Below are 19,145 nucleotides of genomic sequence, written 5' to 3' on the forward strand. Positions count from 1 at the left end.
TAACAACATTTCACTGATTAAGAAGAATATATGTTAAAGTACACTCAAAACAAATGTTATGTGGAAAATATCTCAAATTTCTAGCAGTAGTTATCTTGGGGAAGGTGGGAGCAAGCTAGGTTTGCTGAGGAGTGGAGGCAAAGCATATTTTAGTTTTACCTCTAATGTTGTAATTTTTTAAAAAGAAGGATAGATTCTGGGTATTAACTATGCATTAAAAAAAAAGAGAAAAAAATCCAAACATTAAAAAAAGAGTTGTCACATGTATAAAATAAGTTTTGAAGGGCGTGGTTATGATAAACGAAAAAGAATTAACATGTCTAGTCTTGGCAGGCAAAATAATTTCAGGAGCCTTGCCCTGCTAACCTGGCATCACCCTCACTCCTTCTACAATCATTTCCTGACTCCTTAGTTCCAAAGCCATTAAAACTGCATCACTGCTGAGCCTGCGCGTCTGGAGCCTGTGCTCCACAACAAGAGAGGCCGCGATAATGAGAGGCCCGCGCACCGCGATGAAGAGTGGCCCCCACTTGCCGCAACTAGAGAAAGCCCTCGCACAGAAATGAAGACCCAACACAGCCATAAATAAATAAATAAATAAATAAATAAATAAATAAACCCAAAAAAAGTTAAAAAAAACAAACAAACAAAAAACTGCATCACGATTGAGAAATATTGCCGTCATCTCAGTCCTCTGAAATTCAGGTAGCTAAACTGTTTTTTTCATTTTTAATTTTCTTCCAGAAATATGTTCCTGATTATCAACTTTCAGTGATTCTTAAAGGGAGAACTGATTAGCGTCGAACAACTTAACAAACATATATTAAACACTTACATATTTTAAAAATGTTCAGTTCAGTTTCCAAATGTTCCACTTGGAGTTATAGCAACAGTACTCCATAGTTAAGCTGCATAATTGTGTTTTCATGTTTAAACCACGTGCAAGCCACCTGGGATTTGGTAGCTAAGTACAGTCTTTTCTCGTTGCAATGGCATCAGGAACATGAGATGATGGGGGCTTCAGGTCACCCACTGTGCAAACATGAGGCAGCTGTTCATATTGCAGGCATGTGGCAAAGTTTACAATATGTCACCGCACATGATTTTTCTCTATACTAGGCCTATACCTAATTGGGATGAGGTTGACATTTCTGAAGCCAGCATCCTACATGTAAAGCAGCTAGAAATAAGAAAGAGACATATGCCCCTAGGCTGAGGCATAGATAACTCAAGGAACGAGAAAAGCTAGGAATGGAATGACCTGTTGTAGCAGTTCACTGTTCTGTTGGCTCCATTTGACAAGTCTACAAATAACACTCCTTAAAGTCTTCAGGTCTCCTTCGGGAGCTGCCCTGAGCCACATACACCTTGCTCTTTTCTACTGTGTGACAGTATGGCAAGAAGTAGTATATATGCCTGTAAGCTGCCTAGGTAGGCAGTAGTACATATTATTTTATCATATGGCTACATGGAGCTCTTTCCATGAAAAGTGTTTTTTTACACAAACTGTTTACTGTTTCAGTAAGATACATATAAGTTTTTTTTAAAAGTGCTTCATTTAAAAAAATCTACAATTATCATATCCAAAAATGCTCTGAAAACAGAAAGTTTCTTCCTAAATTCTACAACAAAAACTGATCTGACCTGATCTGAGGCTCTCATAGTCTTTAGTTAACACACTTATTGGTGGTATTCATATACTCACCACAGAAATATTAGTGTATTTGATAATGGGTGCCATCCTAGACTCTTGGGATTTTTAAGTAAAATATTTTATATGTACCCTATCACTTTTCTAAAATCTGAAAAATTTTGATTCCAAAACACAACTAGCCCTAGGTTTTCAAACAAAGGATTGTGAAGCAGTATGTCCCCAAACTGTTACTGATGTGGTGATTCTACCAAACCCCAAATGGCTCCAATGAGTATTTTTGCCCCGAAGTATGTCATGAGGATGAATCTCCAGGAAAAGAGAAAAGAGGCATGTTAGAACAGCTGTAGGAATAAACAGGCTGCACAAAAAACTGCCACAGGAATGACTTGGTAAGTGATGTAGCTGTAAGACTGTATAATTACCAGAAGCTATCCATCCATAAAGACAGCACACGGCACTGCTGCTAATAGTTGTCTGCATAAAAATGAAAATTCCCACTCTTTTGAGACTTTTAGGTATAGGATATTCTTTTCTTTTTTATCTTTTTTTATTGACATACAACATTAGTTTCAGGTGTACAACACAATGATTTGACATTTGTGTAAGGATATTCTTACTTAGTAGTTCTCAACCTGTTTAAACATTAGACTATCCCAGGAAGGGAGCTTTCTAAAAATGACCCATGCATGGGTCTCACTTTCAGACATTCTGATTTACTTGGTCTAGAAAGGAGCCTTGACAACAGTGTTTTAAAAAACTCCCTACATGACTCTAACGGGCAGCCAGAGCTTTAAAAAGTCCCAGTACCCAGGCTGTACCCCAGACCAGACACAATCTTTGGGTGAAGCCCAGACACAAGTATTTTTCTTAAAGATGCTCAGGTGATGCCAATGTATACACAAAGCAGATGGGTTGAGACCCACTGAGTTTCTTGGCTTAAGGCTTAAGTGTGTCAACTGTTTTTTAAAAAATTCTTCCTGAACCAAGTCATTTCTAGATAATCACTGTAGCAGGGTCACCAACAAAGAAAATAAAGCTTTCTCCACTCTGATAGTGGCTTATTCATGGAATCTCTCCTCAATTTTTCTATGAATGCAAAAGGGGAAGGGGAAGAAAGGTATGGAAATCACATGTGAAATATTTCAAAATACTTTAGCACAATAATCTATACTATGTTAAACCCCTTTAGTACATACATCAAAGTGAAGAACAAAACTGAAAAGTAGAATTCACTTTGGTTGAGGCTATATGTAAAGGAGAGCACAACTTAGAAGGTACATAATAGGAAATCATAGCATTTTCCAGTGAATTCTAGGACAGCAAATGAAATAATTGCAATAATTTTCCAGTGACTCTTTAACTGGTCAAGATGCCAATATAAATCAGATTCCTAGACAAATTTCAAAGAAAGCTAGAAAATACATTAAAAATATTAAATTCAAGATAATTTCTGCTCAGAGACCAACTAAAACATATAGTAAGGTGCATATTTTTTAGACATAAGATATATCTCTTTTCCTTTACCTAAAAATAAATTTTTTTCATGCATTCTAATGGTCACATGAAAACAACATTTACTTTTTTTTCATCACTAACCCTGAGGAAGGAAGAACAAACGTGGAGTAGACCTCGCAGTTCACCAGGAACCAAACTCCACACTTTTTACAATAATAAATGGCAAGTAATGGGAGAAGTCCAGGATACTACACTTATTCAGGCTTCCACACACATCGGTTTAAATACTTAAAACAGATACAACAGTTGGATAATTGGCATGGTGACATTTCTCTGCCACAACTGAGCCATTTAAAAATTTTATCACTTTTAGTCCTTTTACTGATTTAAACAAACAAAACAAAATTTATATCTACCATGCAGGAACTTTCAGTTCAATATATAGGGACATTATAGTTTCATTCCTCAAGTTCCATTCAGCAGAAGAAAAATATGCATAAATTCTATGAGCCTTGTCTTTCACCAAAAAGATATTAGTTGTTACAATGGAGTTAGAGAGAGGAAAAACGTGGAGTTCCACTGTAACGGAACAGAGGAGAAGCTGGCATTTCTGCTTTGTCATTACAATTACTCTTCTTGAGATGAAACTTGGAATTGCAAATTTAGCTGAATTTACCGAAGTTTTAACTTTTGTAAATGAAATAAAATTCACAGTCTGGGCCAAAAACCCCAAGCAGCTGCTGTTGGGAGCAAGAGGGCGACAAGGACAGAAGAAAACAGATTCACGGCATTGTTATCAAGAATGGGTTTCCCTGCTATGTACTTCACCTCATTCGCTGGGCTGCTGACCACCATGCCAGTGCTTTCATCCAAACCTGGAATGAAAAAGAAGCAAGTGAGGTGGAAAATCCAAATGACTTGAAAAAAAAAATTAGCTTTCTCCTCCAAAGGAGATAATCTTTCAAAGATTCTCAGCCATTCGTAAAATGACTTTAGAGGATAATGTATATGGTGAGTGATACGGAACCCATGATTACAAAAGGTCTCTTTGAATAAATGGGTTTCAATACACCTCAATACTGCTCTCTCAACAATGCTGGAGTTCTTTCCAAAGCAGAAGGGAGAAACTGAAAAGCAGAGATGGCATGAAACTGGCAGACAGGGCTTGCCTTCCCAGTGGCTCCCCCCTAAGACCAACCTGTGAGACTCCTGAGAATAGGAGCCCCTACAATGGATACCCAGGAGTAGCAAGGTGCTTACACAAAGAAGGCACACAGAGATGAATCTAATCTGCTCCCCAGCCCACATTTTTTTCCCCAACCCACTCAATATGATCAGAAACTTCCCAGTTAGAGCCCAGTTTAGAATAAAACCTAGGCTCTTTAAAAAAACGTGTAATGGGTGTGTGTGTGTGTGTGCGCGCACACGTGTGCATATATGGTTACTAACCCTTTAGTATAAATTAAAATCAGATTGCTTCCTCCTCAGCGCCTAGATAAGACTAAGGAACCTGAGAGAACAAATGTTCTGATGGTGGAAAGGGGGGTGGAAGGACAAGTCGATTATCTTGGCACATGAACAGAACTGGGAGCACTGTATTCAGGGGACCATTCTCCAGACGGCTAGCCTCTTCACTGTATGAATCAAAGGAGAAAACGTGGTTGGTTAGAGGGTGGAGCAAATACACACCTAACAGAACATGTCAGTACACTGATATGACAGGACAGCCTTAGATGCAAAGCACAGAAAATTCTGGAGAAAACTGACTCTCCCATATATCTTGAGTGGGACTAAAAACTCAGTGGGGAGGATAGCAAACATGATGTCACAGGAGAAAAGTACATCATATGTGTATAGTCAGATTATTAGAATAATTATTTCTCAAATGGACTTGGAAAATAAATGGAAGGAGGGGCATTATAATGATCTGACTCCAAAATTCTGCTTCCGTGGGATTAGGTAAAGTCCCATAAGCAAAAGCATCTGTCTCCTGCACTATCCTATCTTCCCTGCATAGCTTCTACTCATTGCTCTGTAGGAGTAATTCTCTTTCAATCAATTTAACACAAAAGAATGAGACATTCAAAATGGTAGAGGAGACTTGTGCTCTTTCATTCTGGGTCCCCCAACAACCTGTGTCTTGGCAATTGTTTTTATTATCGTATCTCTTTTTTTTCCTTTTCCATATTTCTTCCCCATTTCTTTCTTTTTTTAAAGATTTATTTATTTATTTATTTTTGGCTGCGTAGGGACTTAGTTGCAGCATGCGGGCTCTTCGTTGTGGTGCGCGGGCTTCTCTCTAGTTGCGGCGTGTGGGTTTTCTCTTCTCTAGTTGTGGCGTGCAGGCTCCAGGGCGCTAGGGCTCTGTAGTTTGTGGCACGCAGCCTCTCGAGTTGAGGCGTGCGAGCTCAGTAGTCATGGCACGTGGGCTTAGTTGCCCCGCGGCACGTGGGATCTTAGTTCCCTGACCAGGGATTGAACCTGCATCCCTTGCACTGGAAGGCAGATTCTTTACCACTGGACCGCCAGGGAAGTCCCCCCCTTTTTTTTTAAGGACACATTTATTCAGTGTCATGATCAGACTACTGCATTTAACAATCAACAGCATGGGTGAAAAAAACAACCCTACATCAAAAATCCTTGTTGTAATGCTCTACACTTTCCACAGAAAAGAAACTAAAATAACTTGTTATACAATTAGTCAAAAATACAGTCCTCGAATTTTTTGCCCATAAACATGAGTGTTGTCTAAAACATATCTTCTTTGTAGCAGCTAGGCCCTGCCACCACTGTGCATGGCTGAGTTCCCATTTCTTTAATACACCAATAAGTTACAACAATAAGGTAATGTTCTTACCACTAAATTGCATGGTAGCTCCTAAATACGAATCCACAATTGATCCTAGTAATCCAGCCAGACCCCCAAATGCAATAATTGGCCACTGAGGAGCAGAAATGTCTAAATCATTAACAAAAACCAACTGCGTGAGGAAGTATGCAATGCCCACAAAGGTCCCACCAAGGAGACTGGAGGCAATGCCCACCATCGTAACTCCTCCGTTGGTCCCTAAAGAAGAACATGGATAAAAACATCTGGTTAACAATCAGCAAACACATAAAGTCAAAAAAAGCAAAATATTTTGGTACCTATCTAATCAAGACTAATTTAAAGAAAGGGTTCACTTTGATGCAATCCAAAGACCATCCTACTTAGAAAACAGGCTTTTCTCCTCAGTAACTCCTGACATTCTAAGCAGTGATGTGGAATAGTTTAGTAGAGCTAGACTGCCTGGTTTCAATCTTAGTCCTGTCATTTCCAAGTCTGGTTACTGTGGTGAAGTTACCTAACTTCTCTATGCCTTAGTTTACTCATTTGTAAGATGTAAACAGTAAAAGGACCAATTCACATGATTATTAAGAGTAAACAGTAATCCATGGAGAGCAGTTAGAACACTGCTTTGCACATAGTAGGTACTCAAATATGTTAACTGTTATGATGATGACGATAATGATGAAGGGGAAAAAAGAAGGAAAATGAGAGGAAGGAGGAGGAGACAATGATAAAGTACTAGTAGCAGTACTAGTAGTAGTAGTAGTTGATAATGGTAATGGGGAAATGAGATATACATTGAAGCACTAACCACATAACAGGCCCCCAAGAAATACTGTATTATTTCCTTCCTTTTCCTTTCCCACTGATAAGCCTGTGGGCCAGTCTCTATGTTTCTATATTGTTTATCTAGGAATTACTAACACTTCCTGCAAATATTATTTATTATCACCGATTTAATATCCTATAGCGATTTTCCAATTAAGGAGACAAACTGAAATTCTTAAAAGGCTTTTAAATAAGAAACACAATAAATCAAGAGGTTTTTTGTTCAGTTTTGCTTTTTAAAGAAACTTAAATAAAGACTCACCTACTGGAACTTTCTCCCAGGTTGTTATCAGCCTCGGTGGGCTTTTACTCAGAACGGTGCCAACTTCTGAAGCCCATGTGTCTCCAGCAGAGCTGGCCAGTGCAGCCAAGAGAGACAAACACATCCAAGAAGCAGTGTGCTGCTTGGAAAAATCTATTGGGATTTCCCCAGGGCCATTTTCTATCATGTATAGCAGGGCCAGCTCTGTGGGCACAGCTCCATTACAGAATACCTGAATCCAATTCCTCTGCCCACCTAGGAACAAACAAGGGAATGAAAAGGACAAAAAAAATGTTTTCTCCTCAGGAGGAAAATCATGCATTTATAGGAACTTACATTTCAAAACTTAAGAAAAGAAAAATGACTAAAATTTCAAAAATGACTAAAAGTGGGATGGTAACTTTGCCCACCTTCTATATTGTTTTAGAATAATTAATGATAGACTTCAGTAGTTCTAAAATTCTGCTGTTATTTGCTATTGTGGTAAAGTAATAATAAACTATATCAGGCTACTACTAAAGTAATTCTCATATAAAATTTATGTTTCAATAGTCTAAACATGTTCTGATTAAAAGCTTATGATATGTTAAGATGAAATAAAGGTTACTATTTTAAGTAACATTAAACATAATTCATTCTACCTTCCTTGTATTCTGAATCTAGACGTTTCTTTGTTTCTCCCTTCCATTTAGTGAGTCTTGAGGAAGAAAGAAAAAACATCAGCAAAGAGGTGAAAAAGCTGAAATTTGCAATGGTTAGGATAAATCCAACCACGAGCCCTGAAAGAAACACATATATACACAAAATTACACTTAGTCCATACATTAATGCTGTGAAAAAAAGAATGATTTTTTTCAGTTATTTTCATATTATAACTGGAAATGTTCATTTCCCATACATTTACATTTTTACCAACTAAGATATTACCAAACAGTATAGGGTCTTTCAAGTTTCTATTTTTTACATTTTTCCCCCATAGCCTGGGATTTTTTTCTACTTTACAAGGAAAATTCAATAAATAGAGCAACCAAGAGTAAATCTGAGAGAGAGAGGCATATAGAAAACAAATTCCAACATGACAGAAGTAAGTCTCTCCTTATTAGTAATTATTTTAAATGTAAATGGGTTAAATGATCCAATCAAAAGACGGAGATTGGCAAAATGGATAAAAATACGTGGTTCAACTATATGCTGTCTACAAGAGACTCACTTTAAATCCAAAGACACAAATAGTTTGAAAGTAAAAGGATCGAAAAAGATAATCCATGCAAATAAGTGACCAAAAGAGAGCAGCGGTGGCTATACTAATACCAGACAAAATAGACAAGCTCAATACAGTATTCATGTCACATGATCTCCCTCTCTCTCTCTTTTTTTTTTTTTTAGCATTTCTTTTCTTTTGGGCATAACAAAATGCTCGAGGCTCATCTTAGACCTACCTTGCCCCAGCCCTGGAAGCAGCCATTTCTCTGAGGAGCTCTGGTTCATTACAGTGGGGAATGGAGAGTAGAGGTCAAAATCTAGGCTCATGGTGTGTTCATTGCTACTGGGGTATATTTGCTTTTTGTGGACAAAGCAAGTGAATACACACACATACAAATATACACACATGCATATATATGCATGTTTATATATGGGCACATATACATGTATATACACATACACATAAATATTTTGGAAATCACAAGATCACACCAGTAACTCCAATTCCAATCTATCTCCACAGGTTCTCTCTTGCTTTTCCCCATTCCATATTTGTACGCCTTTTTCCTTAGTTAGAACTCTGGCCTCAAACAACAATGACAATTTCACTCATCTACTCAATCCTCTATTACATCTAAAAAACTGTTTTAGAATTGCTTCACCCATACTACAACAAAAACAAACCTACTAAAAATAGTTTAAGATTTCTTTGTAATTCTCCCCTTCCTGTAACCCCAGACTGAAGGAATAAAGAATATAGTTAAATACTGGGTCCATAAGTTACTCTTTTTCTTTTTCTCCCTTCAGTGTGCTTATAGTATTCATTTAAAATACAGTTGGGTTCATCTGTTTTAGTTTGCTTTCAGTTTTAGATCTCCCCCTTCCCAACTTCACTGATATTCTTAAACATGCTTTTAGAAGTCACACTTATACAAAAAGGTGTATTTAGAGAGGTGTCACTTCCTCCCATGTCCCTTCTGCCCCTCCCTCTATATTTTGTTCTCTTTCCATTCTTCGTATGTATTCAACACCATTGTTCTCCAGTTTATCATTCCTGTGTTTTCTTTTATGAAGATAAGCAGATATATGCATGTTTTCTTATTTTTCCGTCTTCCTTACACAAAAGGTAGCATTCTCTATATGCGATTTGGAACTTTCAAGCACACTTTTGACAATTTTATCTTCCTTCTTTCAGGGAGAGAATGTGCTAGTCTCCCACTGAGTACACAGATCAGTGGCACCCAAGAGTGGCAACCACGGGGTTCATGGTTGACAATTTCTGCTCTCTGTAACTCTTAAGATAAATAGATTGAGTTTTGCTATATGAAGATTTTTATTAAATAACACAATAAGCAAAGTTCTACTAAGTAACAGAATAGATATTAAATAATTATTAAATAAGTTACCATGTATTTAATAAATAAGTATTAAATAATAGAACAAGGGACCAGGTTCCTATTTCTGTAGCAATAGGAAATTTTCTATTGGTTAGCTCCATCCTGACTGATTGATCCATCCAGAGATACTCAGTTATTGGCATTTTACTTATGTTTAGTACTTTTTTACTGAGAGTGCAAGAAATCACTATAATGCTGTATAGAGTAAAATAAAGTGCTTCAGCTCTGGAGTTGAACAGTCTTGAGTTAAAATCTTGACTCTTCCACTTAATTCTGCATGACTAGATGTTACCTAACTTTAAGCTTCAATTTCTTATTGGTGTATCAAGAAGAATAATAATTCCTACCTCACTGGTTTGATGTGAAAAGTTAAATGAGATAATTTTTATAATATGCTTATTATAAACCCAGCACGTAAGGGGCCCGTAATAAATGTTAACTAATATCATTGGCAATAATGGCAGTTACAGTGGCAAAACCTCAATAAGAACATCATTATTATTGCAATTATGTGTTATTATTATAATAATAAGGATGAATATTATTATGTTACCCAACCTTTAAGTTTTTTCAACTGTTTTAAAATATATTACAAAATTACTGCATGGGTATTGGAGGGGAAAGCCAAAACATACAGAAGTCAAAGTGCCTCTCTCCCTCACCACCGCCACTCCCATCCCTTATCCATGGACAGTCACTGTTAACAATTTGTTCCACAGTCTTAAGCACACCCAAAGTGAGATGGCCCTAAAAAAACCTACACTGATATGCTACCAAAAGGCATCTACATCCTTTTTACTTCAAACACCTCAAAATATCACACGAAGTGATCAGTGTTCAAGTTGATGACAGGTTCGGAATGAGGAAATAAATTGAAGTTAATGTGCTTTGAAGTAATGATTTCTTTTATGTAGTTTAAAAAATATCTTAGAACTTTTTGCATCTCCCAGTTATGACAACTTTTAGATTAGTAACTGCTAACTCCAGTTGGTGTCTTTTCCACCTCTTCAACCCACATCTATCATCTTTAATTGTCCGTGTTAAGGACTTAATTTGCATAACAATAGGATGCTCCCAAAGACTGTGAAGACTCAAGAAATATGGCTGCCTTCTGAGCTTAAAACAGGTAAATTCTATAACTGGCAGATGCCATCTAGGGAAGTAAAACAACATTGTCTACAAATGTCTCTGATAGTGGGAGTAGAGTTACCCAAAATTCCAACCAAGGGGACCTGGGAATAATATCTGGGAGACAGGAAAGGGAAAGGTAGGACTGGAATTTTATAACTTAATAAACTCAAACTTAATCAATTATATCATAAGTAATTTGCCTAGAGAAAGACTATGGGAATCAAAAGAAGGCTGTTTAGCCCAAAATATAGAATATGAAGGCCAAGAGAACCAGAGGTTGGCAGACTTAAATACTATATAAGGGACAGGACTGTTTGACCTGTGGATTTGCATTACTGACTGTTTCTCAGACTCTGTACTCCGCCAAAGCAACCTTCTCATTACAATCTGACTTCTCAAGTGGTCTGACTGCAAGAATTGGACGTGTCTGAACACTGATGTTTGTATTCCAGTTGGCCCAGTAGTTCTACATTTTATCAGATTAATAAAGTAGCATTCTGGCTCATATATTAGTCTCTTATAACAGTGGCAACATAAACCAGTTTTCTTGGCTCTAATCAACTCTGGGTACCTGATAGAATGAGGTTTCTATTTCAAAAGACTGAACGCCAGACCCAAATTATGATAACCAAAGAGGTAAGGCCATCCTTGTGAGACCACACAGAGCAAAACCACTGGCCCTTCCTGACAACACCTCATTGGCTGTGCACTTCCATTACACTTACAGCATCTCCTTCTGGGGATTAAATGCCTCAAACCCACCTTACTTATCATCTGTATCCTCTGACAGTGGGATTTTTATCTATTTTGTTCATTACTAAGTCTTAAGTGCCCAGAACAATGTCTGGCATATAGGGGACCCTTACTAAATATTTGTTGAATGAATGAATGAATAAAAAAAAAAGGGAAACCATTAAGCCTAAGCGTCTTGGCAAGTGAAATTAAATTTAAACTTGTCAAGCCAAGAGACTGATGACAAACTGTCCACACAGACATGTTCAAAGGAACACACTGAATAACTAGACTAGATAACACTTTCTTGGAGCAAATCACCTGCACAGTGCTTTACAGTTTACAAGTACATTCTCACATAACCCCTCATGTGATCCTCTCCTTATTCTAGAAGCATTCTTTCTCTCAAGGAGACAAGAGCCCTCCACTTCAGTGTCCACCCTAAGCACTGCCTCAACCCCTCCCCTCTTCCTTCAACACTGAGGTATATGCTCCTGTGTCATGGAGGACTCTCAATACCCAGATCCTGAGGAAGTTCTGAAACTCTTCTCAATCCCAAGCACACTAAAGACATGATAGGGCAAACCTTAGTAAAATTCCTATGACTGTGATAGTAGTTGTGGAAGGAAAACAATACTAACATTTATAAAATGCATGTTATTATTTTATGAGTGCCAGGTCCTGTGCTAAGCATTTTACATGTATGACTCCTCATGGTAAGTCAATGCTATAGATAATATTATTCCCTCTAATTTTATGGGTGGGAAAATTATAACACAAAGTTTAAGTGACTTGCAGTCATACTTCAGGACAGTATTCCCAAGTACTATGATATACTTTGATGCAACAGTACAGCTTTTTGTCCTTAAGGAAAAAAAAAAAGCTCCAAACAAAAAAGATACCAAAATTCCACAGAATGCAATGATTAGGAAAAGGGTAGTGGTTTTAAAATTAATCTACATATATTTCCTAAGCACTATTATAACAGTGTGTAGCACTATTCAAAAAAGCATGGGACACAGAAGCATATGATACACTCTGTGTCTTTGGGGAGTTTATTGTATAATACTTTATAGTTTAAAAAGATATGTTGTCCCACACATTATCTTGTTTGAGCCTCACCAATAAGCCCATAAGGACCTATTTCATAGGAGATGAAGAAAGTGAGTCTCTGAGGAGTTACGTGACATGGCCAAGTTCACAAAGATAGCAGGTGGCAATGCTACAATTCAAATATATATCTTTTAATTCTTTTTTTTTTAAAGTCTTTATTGAATTTGCTATAATATTGCTTCTGTTTTATGTTTTGGTTTTTTGGCCACAAGGCATGTGGGATCTTAGCTCCCCAACCAGGGATCCAACCCGCTCCCCCCGCACTAGAAGGCGCAGTCTTAACCACTGGACCGCCAGGGAAGTCCCGATATCTTCTAATTCTAAATCAAGCCAGGTAGGAGAGGAGTAGAGGCCCAAGGGCTAGGAGGCAGAAAAGGAAATGGAGGTAGGAAAGAAAAAAAGTGGAGATCAGAAAAGTAAGAGGAGAAACAGGATCATATACGGCATGGACGCCAAAGGAAGACAGTACTTCAAGAAGAACTTGACGCTTCTTCCCACAGGTCAAGAATGATGAAAACCATGCAAGGCTACCTGAGAAAGGACATTTTTAGCAAAGCATAACTCTATATTATTATATTCAAGCAGAGATTGCTCAAATTATTTGCTATAAATGAGCAATTACTTTCAAAGTGCTAACAACAGATTTCTCAATTTCTCAACAGAACTTGAACAGTGTATCTCAATTATGAAGAAAGAAAATGAGCATGATTCTGAAGAACTGTGCCTAATAATAACAAGCACCCTATACATGTTGGCTATGTGCTAGGCTCTGAGCTAAAAACTTTATATTGATTATCTCATTTAATTCTTACTGCAATCCTAAGAATGAAATCAGGGGTGGATCAAGATTTTGTGGGTCCTGAAGCTTATAAATTGGGGTCCCTCTTTTTAAAAAAAGCACAAAAATATCTTTCACCTCTGTAAAATTTACAAAACAAGAAGACCATGAGAGCACATTGCTAGGGCTCTTCCTAGAACCTTGAAAGGTACCATTGCAAATGAAATGCCATGAAGTTTAGCTTTATTACTTTCATGGTTTGTCCTTCTCTAGGTTAGATTTTTTTTTTTATGCACAGGAAGCATTTATTTATTTTTTGAAATTTTTAAAAATTGAAGTATAGTTGATTTACAATGTTGCGTTAATTTCTAGGTTAGATATTAAAAACCCATTTCTCTGAAGAGAAAACTGAGGTACAGAGAGGTTACGTGACTTTTCCAAAGCCAGAACTATTACTCAAACTCATCCTGCCTGATTCTAGTGCTTGTTCTTTTACCTATCAGGCTATCTTGCCTTCGTGAAGGCCTGCTCTAGTCTATAAAACTTTATGAAACATCTGCTGTATGTGAACACAGAGGGGATAGGGTGTCTCTACGGTGCATTAGGGCTAATGATCATCAGCATTTTGAAGGCTGAGTAGGTGGCTTCAAGACCTGCCAGTTCTAAATAAGCCTTATCCTGTAGTGATCTCAGCCTACAGGAAGTATTTGGTGGGGGGGAAATCCTCATGTCTTGGGGCTTATAACACTGGTAGGATATGAAAATCCCAAAGTCAGATCAGATCCCATTAATCCCCTGGTTCGAGGCAGGGGGGATTCTAGTTTGGGATAAAATCTTTACTATGTCCTGATAAGCCCCGTATTATCTGGCCCTTACCTATTTCTTCAACCTTATCTTACTCTACTTTTCCTTTTCTTCCTATTTTCCAGTCAAATGAGCCTTATTCTCACTACTGAACAAGCCAGGCTTGAACATGTCAGGGCCTTTCTACTTGTTCTGTCAGCGGAACATGCTTCTCTCAGATCTTCTCATTTCTGACTTCTTCAGGTCCCAGTTCAAAACTACCTCTTTAGAAGAAAGGTTAATCCAGACCCTATCCACAGAAGAATGCCCCACATTCCCCAATATACGCACTTTATTATCTTTAATTTTTTCCTCATTAACTTTATCATTATATTAAAAGTTTTATGTATTTTATTTGTTTATTATCTATCTGTACTAAAGAATAAAAGTTCCATAAAATCTGAAATCAGCTATATCCCCAGTTTCTAGAAGAGTGGCACACAGTAATTGCTCAACAAATATTTGCTAGAAGAATAAATAAATGGCCTGTCCCCATCTCAATTCTGAAGAATGAATCAAGAATACTCAGTTGGGACTACTCTGCCTGAGGCTACTAATAGCAATTTCCAAGTGCTATTCTTCTCAATGGCTCCTCTATTTTACCTCGAGGAAAAATGTTCCAATGTTACTGCTAGCAGAAAATTTAATCCAACTCAGGAGCAGAATAACCAAGGTCCTCAAAAGTCTATCCTACCAATCTAGTTGTTACCAATTACAAGGTTCAATTTGTACATCACACTAAAAGGGTATGTTAGTATCTGAAATTTTGACAGAATAGTCAAGTTGAGTAATGCATAACTTTATCATTGTCTAAAATATGTAACATTGTGATTTATAGGCTCATATATTCAGAATTTAGAAACATGAGTTTAAATTATATAAGCAAGCACTTACTATATGGTTAAACATTCAAAAGAAAAACATACCTCCTAAAGCCCCAGTATGATTTAGACTTTTCTTTTTAAAGCCATTAGAGACGATCAAAACAGGAACAACAACAGAAAACAGCCAACGCCAAGGAGAAATAGGCTGTAAGTTACCTGAAAAATTATAAACATAGAGCATAAATTGTATGAAGCCTGCACAGGTTAGCCTTGGCTGCAAGCTTTGATAACTGCATTCTGGATTAAAATACTGTGGTAAGTACAGAAACTGAGATAAAGCCACCAAAGTAAAATATTTATGTTGAGAATTATATATTTTCAGAGAGACAATCCTAGTGGGGAATGACCAAATAAGTCCTGTCCAAGTTTAGAGAACCATTTACAACTATTTATAATAATGGGTATTTGATACATATTTGGAGATTTGAAATGAAGCTCTGGTTCTTTATTTTTTTGGAAAGGAGGCATGTATTCATTCTCAACAACTGTATAGAACAAACACCTTTCTTAACAGGATCCAATTATTCCTCTCTCTACCTTTCACAGAGATTTTTTTTAAAAAGGTAACACTCCCACAGGCTACACACCTCAGGACTCAAAGGTTAGCAACTGATTTTTCCAAAGGTTGCATCCAGCTCACAGATGCTTTGTTTAGCTAGCATAATATTTTTCAATTTGAATCAATATTTAAAGATTAGGAAATTTCATATAAAAATCCAGATTCTTGTTTTCTGTTTTAAAAACTGGAAGTTCAGGCCCACGTGGCAGAATTGACTACAGGTGAAGAGAAGCCACCTCCTTTAGACAGGTCATGGCTTTCCCATTGAAAGTCCCCGCCATTCCTGACAGACTCCTAAACACCAAGGCTGAGTGATTATAGTAAAGAAAAGTGTGAACTATTGCTTGTGCCCAAGTTTCTATCAAAAATTGGAAAATGCAAGACAAAGACGATGAAATGTTAAAAAAAAAAAAATTGGGAAAATCCTATTTCTAGAAGTGTACACTGTTCCCATGTGTTTAATATGCAAAGTAAAGCCTTGGACGGCTTCACTTACCTGCATCAGGTGCCTGGCCCCAGGCGGTCACTTCAATTTACAAATCCTGATTTATTCTATGTAGTTCAAGTCATAGTTAATACTGGCATTAAGGAAAATCTTCTCACATACCTCTCCTCCCCGAGCCCTCATCCCCTACCGGGAATCACTATGAATGAACAGCCCTGAAAGCACGTGTACCTTGGAGAACACGCACTCGATTATTCACGTTTCTTTGCAAAAGGACTAAGGTCTAAAAAGGTAATCATTTATGATAAAACCATTTATAAGAGTTCACTTTCTCACTCTGTTTTTCACTTTTCCTTTGAACTGAACGGTATTCTGTTTTTATAAAGGGGTACCAAGGAAGTTTGTACAAAGGCATACTTATGCTCTAAGGCAGTTTCAAAATCTTAAAGATTTGAGTTCAGAGTACCTCGTATTTATGCAAATTGGCTTCAGCCTTTAAAACAAGTCTGTTCTTTTGCAGTGACCAAACAGCAGACAAATCTTCCAAATCTCCAAATGTAAACATTGTATCATCATTTATTTTTACTTTTTACTTTTTACAGGACACATGAAACTGATAAACTACCTTACTAATATTCTTATTAAAAGCATCACTGCAATTGCTTTGCAAAATTATGTTTAACCTCACTTATTTTTCACCAAGCTAGATGTAATAATTACATGAAATATAAGACATATTTTGGAACAGGTATAACTAGTATTATGACAAGCAGCATTTACTAAAAGCTTTAAAACGTTCAAGGCACTGCATATTTCCATGTTAGTAAATGCAAATCAGGCCGTGGAAATTAAGTAAACACAACAGTTTATAACCATTCAGAGGATATGAGTTTTGGCTTTCACAATGGTATCTCCTAAATTTCACCGATTAGATTATAGAAAGACAATTTAGAACATTTATACTCACCATAATAGGTGCTTGCAGTCATAGACATAATCCAGAAAGCTAAAGAAATGCAAATGATCAGACTCAATGTAACTATATTAGTTATCGTCTCCATGTATTTTTTGTATGTATTGTGGTCAAGATCTGTCATGAAAAATAACAGTATGAACACCTGGGAGAGAAAATATCTCGCGTTTCTGAGAAAAATAGTCATTTAAGTTGCCAGCAAAACATTCGTGTAGAGGCGAACATAAATGCCAACATCTTCCACCGTCCGAGAAAATAATATAAACCCAAACTATTTCCGGAAACTGGGCTGGTGGGGCGCTGCCGCAGAAGCCTGGGCGAGGTTAAGGCCTCCCTGGGAGAGCAAACCGCAACCTCTCAGACAGCAGCGGGCTCGCAGACCGCGGTCCCTTCACATCTGAACTTTGCAGCCGGGGAAGTGAAAGGGAAGCGGAGACAGCCAATCAGCGGCCCGGGAGGGCGAGCTCCGCCCCCACCGCCCGCCCACGCGCCGACGCTGGGGCTCGGCGATGCAGAGAGGTGAGGCGCGGGGTCGGAATTTGGGGTGTCCCGGCGGCGAGCCCCGAGTGACGGAGTGCGGTCACTCTCGACGGCCGCCCGCGCAGCCCTAGAGTCCGGGTCCAGGCGGCCAGGGCCGACGGCCCTGGAGCTCAGCTCGCTCCTCGCCGCTTGTCAGCGTCCCGTGGCTCGCCTCCTGCGCGCCTGCGCCGCGGCCACCCGTGGGCGTCGCCTCGCTTACGTGAGCGTTTAAAGGGCGGCTCCAAGGACTAGAGGACCAAATGAGGACTGCTGTCGGCAGGGCTTTGTACGTTTGTGATGCTCCTTAGAGTCTGGACCCTTGGAACACCTACAAAAGTCTTGTGTTTGAGGACATACCCAAACGCTGAAAAGTGAAACCACCACCAAGGCAGTAACAGAATAGAGGAATGAAACAAAGTGAACTTAGACCCAGTAGACCATGTCAAGCATCAGATTCGAATGCTTTTTCATCTGTGAACAGTTCATGGCATACAATATTATGGACTTTTTAGGGGTGGGGGATATATTGGGCTGTAGAAAGGGAATTTTATGACTGAGAAGATAACTTAAAAACAGCACCTGTAAGGTGCTGGACACTGTTAGCCGCTGGAGATGTAAAGACAGCTCGACATAGTTCCTACTGCTGAATTCTCAAGTAATTATTATGTAGAACATTGTGGAAATTGTTCCCGCACCTCTCCTATTTAAAGTCTGTGCATTCAGTGAATTCACTTAGAAAGCAGAACGGCTTGTCACCTTAAACATCTGAATCTTGTGGCTGATTTCACGTTTTAATTGAAATTAATTTTTGTTTGCTGGGTTAACAGTAACTAATTGATAATTACATTATATTCTGAACTTTTTCAGTTAATTGCTGACAGTGTAAAAAGAGGAAGCAACTCACTTTCAGACATAGTACCCAAATGTGTTTTAACTGGCTAAGAGTAATTACTTTTTGAAAACTCACACTGTATTATATGCCAAGACTATTTAAAGCCCTTTCCTTTGGTAAGGCATCCAATTAATTACCTGAGAACCAAATTTGTGAAGTAGGACTAAATAGTAGTGGACTTCTCTCACTATATGCATATGTAGTCTTTATGCAGAAATTATGTGCCCACTTAAGTTTTGTCTGGGTTTGTTCAGCACAGGCAAATAATTGGATTACCTTAGAAAGCTGACTGGCCAATATTAGTGATACTAGACAATTAGGCATAGTTATTATTAATAAAACCTAATATTTTTGTGGTTTGCACAGTGACCTTGTTTTTGTCTTTACTTAGACAAAATTATGAACTTGTATTGCTTTTTTCCCCCCCTTTACTTTAGTACAGTTACAGGGTTATCTTGCCTGATTTTGGTGTTCTATGAGATTTTTATGTCTAATAGGAAACCATGGCCTGTGCAGGCCATCTTCTAACAACAATGAAGGCTAGCTTTGTCTGGCTAGTTCCTGAATGTCAGGGATGATTTTCTCTCTCATGAATATGTAGCTAAAATTGCATATTAAATAATAACAGTGTTGGTGACTGACTCTTC

General features: G+C 38.0%; 1 protein-coding gene across 1 annotated transcript; it reads right to left on the reverse strand.

Annotated features, from left to right (window-relative positions):
* Positions 1-2,163: 2,163 nt before the first annotated feature.
* TMEM19 (transmembrane protein 19) lies at positions 2,164-17,773 on the reverse strand. Its single transcript, XM_061205065.1, has 6 exons — positions 17,082-17,773; positions 15,153-15,266; positions 7,671-7,808; positions 7,030-7,284; positions 5,967-6,176; positions 2,164-3,984 (listed from the first exon to the last, which is right to left on the reverse strand). Exons 1-6 carry the CDS (start codon positions 17,272-17,274, stop codon positions 3,818-3,820), a joined length of 1,077 nt encoding a protein of 358 aa, XP_061061048.1. The 5' UTR covers positions 17,275-17,773; the 3' UTR covers positions 2,164-3,817.
* Between the last annotated feature and the right edge of the window lie 1,372 nt (positions 17,774-19,145).

Source organism: Eubalaena glacialis, chromosome 11 (assembly GCF_028564815.1).
Source record: "Eubalaena glacialis isolate mEubGla1 chromosome 11, mEubGla1.1.hap2.+ XY, whole genome shotgun sequence".
NCBI classification, from domain to species: Eukaryota; Metazoa; Chordata; class Mammalia; order Artiodactyla; family Balaenidae; genus Eubalaena; species Eubalaena glacialis.

Coding starts and splice junctions, on each gene's coding strand:
- TMEM19 (XM_061205065.1), bottom strand. CDS start 17,274: ATGACTATTTTTCTCAGAAACGCGAGATATTTTCTCTCCCAGGTGTTC. Junction 7,809..15,152: donor TCATACTGGGGCTTTAGGAG/GTATGTTTTTCT, acceptor TGTTTCTTTCAG/GGCTCGTGGTTGGATTTATC. Junction 7,285..7,670: donor AGATTCAGAATACAAGGAAG/GTAGAATGAATT, acceptor GTTTGTTCCTAG/GTGGGCAGAGGAATTGGATT.